General features: G+C 34.5%; 3 protein-coding genes across 3 annotated transcripts in view; 2 read left to right on the plus strand and 1 right to left on the minus strand.

The window, feature by feature from the left end:
* The first annotated feature begins 924 nt into the window (after positions 1-924).
* Positions 925-1,899, plus strand: LOC105623258 (mitochondrial import receptor subunit TOM40 homolog 1-like). Its single transcript, XM_012204657.1, has one exon. It carries the CDS (start codon positions 925-927, stop codon positions 1,897-1,899), a length of 975 nt encoding a protein of 324 aa, XP_012060047.1.
* Positions 1,900-2,304: 405 nt separating this feature from the next.
* On the minus strand, positions 2,305-6,841 carry LOC105623259 (endoplasmic reticulum lectin 1). Its single transcript, XM_012204658.1, has 7 exons — positions 6,704-6,841; positions 6,425-6,598; positions 4,957-5,478; positions 3,973-4,026; positions 3,296-3,460; positions 2,989-3,228; positions 2,305-2,672 (listed from the first exon to the last, which is right to left on the minus strand). Exons 1-7 carry the CDS (start codon positions 6,839-6,841, stop codon positions 2,424-2,426), a joined length of 1,542 nt encoding a protein of 513 aa, XP_012060048.1. The 3' UTR covers positions 2,305-2,423.
* A 960-nt stretch (positions 6,842-7,801) lies between these two features.
* The window catches only part of LOC105623260 (protein CASC3-like), a 5,246-nt gene continuing 4,697 nt past the window's right edge, over positions 7,802-8,350 (plus strand). The window contains exon 1 of the mRNA XM_012204659.1: positions 7,802-7,900. Within this exon, the coding sequence (XP_012060049.1) occupies positions 7,802-7,900 (99 nt within the window). The remainder of the gene's footprint in view (positions 7,901-8,350) is intronic.

Here is an 8,350-nt window from a genome sequence, read left to right on the forward strand (position 1 = left end):
ATGTATAATGATTGTCGGTACAACCTTATTTGTATTTGTAAAATTTGTATTTGCCATACAAATTTTGCAAATATAAATAAGGTTGACGTTCGTCATCATCAATCATTGCACATCTTTATAATATGTAAATTTTATTTATAGTTTTTAAGTCTGAGAGCCCAATTAATATTTAAATTTTACATTTTTGATATGTGTTTTGAGTGCTGGGTGAATTTGATCAGATCTTTGGTACACAGAGCAGCTACGCGACGCTCTAAGCCACGATCACCACACTTATTTTTTCTTGTTTTTAATGTAATGTAAATAAAATATAAGATAAAATTACGAAGGAACAAAGATTTACAAATCTGTCTGGCAAATCTATCTGGCGAAGTTGAAAAAAAAAATCATTTTGTTTAATCGAAGAAAAAAATATCTCAAGAAAAATTAACTATAAAATTACTGTAAATGTTAAAAACTTCGTTCGTTTAAAAATTTCCATTACATTAATAGATTTCTATTTTATTTTTTTTAACTAAAAAAATTACTAAAAAGGATATTTTAAAAATGTATAAGATATATTATGTAGATTGTACGTGTATATATAATACATTTTCTTTATTTATTAGAATTCTGAAGAACTATATTCTAAAATTTTTGAAGATCCTATATTTATGGGGAAATATTTTAATATTTTTAATCTATAGAATAGGCACGTAACGCTGATTCTCAAGAAATGTATAATTTATAATTTTGCACCAAAAAAATCATTCATCGTTAAAATACTTGAATCTCCAATCAATTTTTATTAATGAAATATCGATACTGAAAACCAAACATAGAATGAAGATTGATACGTATCGAATTCGCGCATATTAAAAAATTGGTAATAGATTAATATTAAAATAAATTGGTTATTCATCGAAAAACAACATCCCTGTCATAATGGGTATCGTCCAAGCACTTATCAACAAACGCGAGCTCTTCATGACCCCAGTCACCCAGAAAGAACTACCATGCGTTCCCTGTTTGGAGGAGGTGGACAGGAAGCCTGGTAACCCCAGCAGCTTCGAGGATCTTCATGCAAAAACTAAGGAGCTCTATCCGCAGAACTTTGAGGGCGCATATCTATTGTTGAAGAAAACTCTGAGCAAACACTTCAACGTGACTTATAAGATTACCCTGAGTTCTGTGACACCGTATGGCCTCATAGTCGGTGTGAATTATGTTGGTACCAAGCGGGTAGGACTTACGGAGAAGTACCCGATGATTTCAGGTGAGATTACGCCCAGTGGTAACATGAGCGCCAGCTTTGTGCACACGCTCGGCTGCAGATATAGATTCAAGCTCGCTACACAAATCCTTGACAAGAGATACAAGGCGTTCAGTTCCGGACTGGAGTACCGCTCGGATGACTGTACATTGGCGCTCACCCTGGCGAATCCAGATCTCATGAAGCTGCACGGCACCCTGGTGTTGCACTACTTGCAGGCAATTACGCCGAGGCTCACTCTCGGCACAGAAGTCGCGTGTTTACGTGGTTCTCTGATACCCGGCGGTCAGCAGACAGTGATGTGTGCCGCATTCCGGCACAGTACCGGTCCCACCACGTTATCTGCCACGTTCGGCGAGGCTGGTATCCATATTTGTTACCATCGGAAAGCAAGTCAGCAGTTACAGCTCGGAGTTGAGATCGAGACAAACACACGGATACACGAGTCTATAGGAACAATTATGTACCGCTTAGACATTCCATACGCGAATTTTATTTGCCGGGGATTCGTCAATTCGGAGACCAGCATGGGTGCCGTGTTCGAGAAGAGGCTGCACCCAATCCAGGAAGCCTCGTTAATCATAAGCGGCTTTCTGAATCACAAGAAGCAGCAGTTCCGCGTCGGTGTCGGCCTGAATATCGGTTAAAGACATCCCTTAATCCCTGACCAGGAATAAACAGAACAATACTACATACTGAAAATTTTGGACATTCAAAACGCTGCCTTCTTCGTAGAATCTTAGAAGCTTTTATTTCATGTATCCTGATATCATCCGGATAGAAAAGAGATAAGCCGAAAGTTTCATGTATATGTCTGATTCAGCTAAAAAAAAAAATCATTTTCCAAAAGTTTGTTTAGATATTGACATATAAGCCTCGCATGTACTGGAATACGATTTTGATATGCACTTTTACAAACGAGAGAATATTTACACGCGGAACCTATTAAATATTTATATTGTTAGATCGTTTGGAATGTAAGTTTTTTTTTATAATAATATCAAACACAATTATATGTAATATAGTTAACTAATTTCAATTTCACTCATTTGTTTTATAGAATGTAATTCTTTTTATACTCAATAAACAATGAACATTTTTAGAATTATGATATTTAAACAATAATGCTTTGATGGTTTTTAACCGACATTAAGAAGACAAATCAATTATTTTAATCATCTCCGTTAGCTATTCGTTCGTCTAAATTGTCTTGTTCTGCGTGCAAGGCCATAGATTTCAATTTATCGAAATTCGCTTCGAACTTGTCGTTCAGAAGTCCATTTTCGTCGGCATATTCTAAGATATCACAGATTAACGGTGATTCGACTCCCAGAACGTATTCACATGTTTTTGGTTCCAATAAAAATAATGATACACTAGATGGACTTGCAGTATGGTTCTCCACACATTTTAATTTTACCTAAAACAAACGGTAAGGAAAGTGAAATAAAATTATAGATATCTGCAGACATTCATAAGAAGAATTTTTGATTTGGAAAAAGATTGGCGCAGACCAAAACTCAAGAATTTCAGCATTTTAAAGCATTTTAAATATTGCGACATCCTAATTTGGAAAATGTTTTTATCAATTATTAAAAAAATATTCATTTTGTTTTATTACAATCAATAAAAATATAAAAGTTTCTCTTGTAATTATCACATAAAATGAAATTGAAAGATGATTTTTATCTTTTTCCAAATCAACAATATTTTTTAAATTTCATAGCAACGCATACTTCAGTTTGTCTAGAAGTTCCAGTCTTATCACAACTACTTCCATCGCTGTAAAAGTGTGAGAGGTGTTTCCTTAATTCTAATGGTTTGGGTTTCTTCTGTGGATGCGCGGCGATCCATTCCAAATGCTTCTGTTTGTCAAATCTACCAAGATTGACAATCGTCTTTGTACCATCTCGTTCTATGTGGTACTGAACGACAGAACGCCCGTAACAAAACTCGTACTTCCACCAGCCGTTGCCCTAATAATTAAAAAAACACCGTTAAAAAATACATTGTTCAAAACGAGTGATAGCTAAAGATACATACTCCGTGCAGGCAATTCTTTCCACTAAGGAAATTCTGGACAGGACTAACTTCGGCAGGACTAATATTCTGATCAGTTTGCATTGCACTGATAGATTCATCAATGTTATCATGTTTATCTGGGACATCTAGTGGATGTATTTCAACCCTCACTCTTGGCTCGCCATCCTGTAATCAATTCATTACAATAAATTCTACGCGTGAAACTATATAATTGATATTTATAAAAAAGATTTTGATTATGAAAGAATTATCATCGTGCATAAATTAATGTGCAAACTGTACATGATGAACTCTAAACATACCATGATATAATAGATTATTTCAAGTGCATATAAAGTAATTACATATTATTATTATTATTATTATTATTATTATTATGTGTTTCTCATTCAATACTGTTATTATACAACGTAGAAATGATAATGGCAACACAATTCCACAATATTTAAAGCAATATGTGTAAGAATAAGAAATTATATGTTATGTAATAATACTAAATATAATTTTATAAATGCCAAAAAAGGCGAATTAAATATTGATAAAGTAATAGTGGACAACATATCGAAATATGTAGATTAAGAAGGGACAGAATGAAAACAACATTTGCACAAAGTAATAGTACTACATAATGATCAACAAGCGTTAATCCTGTTCCCATATATGCAAAATATTCTGACCTGGCCCTCCTTATCTACATGGAGGATTGCATACACTTTCTGCGGCTTGTCATCCTGTGCAACAAATAATTAAGACAGTAAATAAATGGTAAAATGGGAAATGAAAAGAAAGAAATCCTTAGTATCGAAAACTAAAGTTCACAGAATACTATTAAAGAATGCTATTATTTATCAAAATTATACAAGCTTTAGTTAAATCTAAGTGTATTAATAATTTAAAGAATAAAAGCAGTGTTCTCTGTATTATGAAATTTTCAGATCTAAAATCATTAACAAATTTTAGTACGTGACGCAAGCTTCTCTGTTATTAAGAGGATCTTAAAGATGTCTGTTTTATTGATTTAACAAGACTTACATCATATAATTTATGTGTCATTGACACATTATTATGTATTACTGCATTATCGTGTGCATTCATATGTACAAATTTTCTAAGTAATTCTAAGTAATTTTCTAAGTAATCTTTCATATTAGGTATCTAAACCTAATAATTCTAAAAAACTTAACATTATTCATAATCCCTAACACAAACCAAAATTGTTTTAGACGTACAAAATATAAAATTTATATAGAAAGCAAATACTGTTATGACTGAATCTACACCATTGTTATGAGTTAAACTGATAACAAGATTATAATTTTCCAACTTTTTTCATTTTTGACATAAAATTGATTACATTACTATTTATACTTTATTTGTGGAAAAGAATTTTTAAATATGTAAAGGCAGTTAAAATATAAAAAATATAGAAAATAATCGCCTTCGGAGGTCAATAAAACACGTGACTTTAGAATCCCTTTAATACATATCGTTATTTTGCATAATACTTGGCTCAACTAATAAAAAACAGAAAAGATATAGCTATTAATATATATGCATAAACAAAGTATAAATATGTGTCAAATAATATTTCAAGGAAAGTAGAAAGTAAAGAAGAAGCTTAATAAAAGAGTCTGCAAATACCAAACTCTTTGCAGATTTACCCTCGCTTGCTGTCGAATTTTTAGACTTTCTAGTTCCATCATCATAAGCGACTTTGGTTTCTTTGGTGCATTATCCACAGGCTGACACGTAATTTGATTCTCCCCAGTGTCTTGTGGTTTGTAATCAGGATGATTGCACAATACTGGCGATAGAACAATCGCTTCATATTCGCAGGACATGGTTTCCTTCAGCGAATACACATCGTGTTTACCATGTTTATAACAGACGTACAATACCTTGACAGTTCTCGGTTTGTTATTCAAATCACACATTGTACCATCAGTCATCTCAATTTCGACGTACGGCATGTTAATCCCATCGATCTTCTTGATGGGTATATATAACTTCCTGTTTGGATTCTTCGCCTGTTCATCATAATAGGCCGAGAGTTTTGCCCTTTGTGCTTTATCCAGTGTGCCGAGATAATATTCCTGCATCTTAATCTTTTTTCCTTCTCTGTCTTCATGATACTGCCGTACGTATCTACCGTGGCACAATTCGTAAGTCCAGTATGACTCTAGCTATGTGTCAAAATTAAATTCAGGTAAGAAATTAGCAATGAACGATATTTATTAATAAAAATCTATACAGTATACTTTATCTCAGGAATATCCTTGGAACATTTTTAAGACATGATTAGACTAGAGATTGAAATTAAAATTGAATTGGAATTTAACCAATTAGAAAAGATAAAATCAATCTCAAATTTAATAAACTTTGCTTTGATGTTAAATTCCAATCTAATCTCAATCTCAATCTTCAGTCTGATCATGTCTTTAGGATCCTTGATCTGTATAATCCTCAGTCAAATTTGAAAACAAATTGCATCAAATGCTTACTGCAAATTTTGTTGATAAAAAAATACCAAATTAATGCAAATTCTGTTATATTTAATAACATCAAAATAGTGGCATGTATACAATAAAATTCATTACAAAGTGTGACATCAAATTGTGACAGCAAAATAGAACAAAGTTTGCTGACAATCTGACAGCACATTAACAGCAAGAACCAAAATCGATTAAAATTTTGATTAGTTTTTATCGATAATTTGATCTCTTATATCAAGCAAGCTTTTTTTATTAGCACAACACAAACTTAATGCAGACAAATTTAATGCAATTGATATCAATTTGCTGAACATTTTAATAGAATTTATCAGCAATTTATAGACAAATTGCTAATATTTTGTTGACTAAGCCAATATTACATTTGTCATATAACGAATCTTTCACATTTAATTAATTAACAATAGAATAGAGATTCTAAACCCTAAAACCTCTGTCTGTTCTCTAAATTCTTTGAAGTAAGATTTATTCCAAAGAATTTAGAGTCAGAGAATTAAAACACCTGAAAAAGTTGTCATGCGACAAATACAATGTTAAGCTGATGGAAATGTATCACAAAAAAAAATTAGTATCAAGAAAAATGAAAATAATAGATGATATAAATGCCTATGTCGCATACCCTATAAGAGCAACTATTTTGAGCAAATATCGGTTGGAGTAGCTGTATTGGATTTGGCCCATCATACGTTTCGCTATATTCATGTTCCTGCTCAGTTGCGTCCGGGATGACGCACTTGTACCGCTCGTTGTTGGCGGTGGTTATAAAATATGGTTCCGCGTTCGTGTGAGATTCCTGAAAGGGAGAAAAGACCCGGAGCACACGTCGGACAAATGACGATATCGTCGCTCGAGAGTCCACGGGGATCGGTTAGATAAGATCTGCGCCAGGTGTACTCACCAGTAAATCTGCGTCACTCTTCCCGGGCCAGTTGATCTTGAATATGACCGTGTCGTCGAAATGCCGAAAATCGTGTCCGTGAACGAGGGTGATCAACACACACAACACATTGTAGATATCCCAATAATTTCCCCACATCTTTCTCGATTATTCTATCATGTCATATCATGTTTTGATCGCCAATCGCCGCAAATACGCCATACGGTAATGTGCGTCAAACATGTATATAATTGACAGCTGCGCAACCTGTGCTTCGTGTTCGCTCGCGATTGCGCGACGATTAATGGACAGCGAAGAGGGGGACGAATGAACTAGGGCGTTTTCATTCGGAGAAGGAAAAAGAAAAAAGAAGTAGCACAATCCATTCCCATCGCTCGGTAATTTTCTAATGTACCACCAATGGACTACGACCGCTCACTGAACTCTTGTATCTGTTTGATCTATATTTTTAGTTCTAACAGAATATGCCAATAAGATGCAAGAGTTCACTGAGCGCTCAATATAATGTTATTTTAGTAATATAGAGCTTTAGTTTAATGCACCTAATGAGAATATTTTATATTAAATTAGTCAATTAGTTATGTGGGAAATTGACATACCATATGAAAAAGCGGAATGTGATTCTTGTCAAAATGATTTAATTTTTTCATAATGATTAGTTCCTAAATTTCTATTTGAAGTTATTCCACAAACTTCAAAGACTTTTCACACTTTTCAAATTCTAGATCTAATATTCTGATTGGATGATCTAAAAGAATATACCAATAACAATGAATGCTCACTCAACTGTTGAATCCGCTGAACGCAGCCAATGAGCGTCGAGCATCAACATGAAAAGGCACCTTTAGTTAACCAACTTCCGGGAAAGTTCACGTTTTTGTCACCAGGTGTTTCCGCTGATTCAGAGTCAACACTCGTCACTCTTGTCGAGCTTTGACAATACACGGACGTTCGGTTTCATGACGAGAGATCGGCTCGACGCATCGCGGGATATTTCGTGAAGATTCAGAGCAATTTTTTTCCCCTTGTTTCTCATCCGTTCTCAGGGCCGACACGAGGAAACGAAACGCGTAATATCTCTCAGTGCTGAACAAAACAATGTCGGATACACGGCGACGTCGTAAATCCAATCAGTCATGCGGTTCCGACGATCTCTCGGATTCATACGAGGAGCTAAACGCTACGAAAGAAACTCAAGTAAGTGGAACTCGATTATCGCCGGGAGGGTAGTCTCTGAGAGACGAATCTCGATCCGCGTGAAGAATCCACCCTCGGATTAGCGTTGCGTTTCCGCGCGTGCTTCGCGATTTTCTCTCCAAACCTCAGGCGAACTTTCTCGTACGAAAGATCGAAGACGAGAATCTCTCCAGCTGAAAACATGCAGCGATTAGGAAGACCGATTATTCGACGCTTATTAATTTTATCTTCAATCAGCGTCATGAAAGTTTATACTTTATGGCTTAATCGTGGAGGTCATGGACCAGTACTGATAGAGATTTCATCTTTTTCTTATGAATTATTTGTAGTTGGATGTTTTTTTCTGATATTTCTTTTTTATCAATTGCTTCATCGACTTTATTACTTTTAGCTAAGGATACTTTAGCTGAAAGAGAGAGAGAGAGAGAGAGAGAGAGAGAGAGAGGAGGA

Source organism: Atta cephalotes, assembly GCF_000143395.1.
Source record: "Atta cephalotes unplaced genomic scaffold scaffold00055, whole genome shotgun sequence".
Taxonomy (NCBI): domain Eukaryota; kingdom Metazoa; phylum Arthropoda; class Insecta; order Hymenoptera; family Formicidae; genus Atta; species Atta cephalotes.

Bases quoted from the DNA above. Each gene is read 5' to 3' on its own strand.
- LOC105623258 (XM_012204657.1), top strand. From the start codon at position 925: ATGGGTATCGTCCAAGCACTTATCAACAAACGCGAGCTCTTCATGACC.
- LOC105623259 (XM_012204658.1), bottom strand. From the start codon at position 6,841: ATGTGGGGAAATTATTGGGATATCTACAATGTGTTGTGTGTGTTGATC. The intron at 6,599-6,703 runs GTGAGTACACCT...TCTCCCTTTCAG, and splicing joins AGAGTGACGCAGATTTACTG to GAATCTCACACGAACGCGGA. The intron at 4,027-4,956 runs GTAAATCTGCAA...TTTGTTGCACAG, and splicing joins AAATTCGACAGCAAGCGAGG to GATGACAAGCCGCAGAAAGT.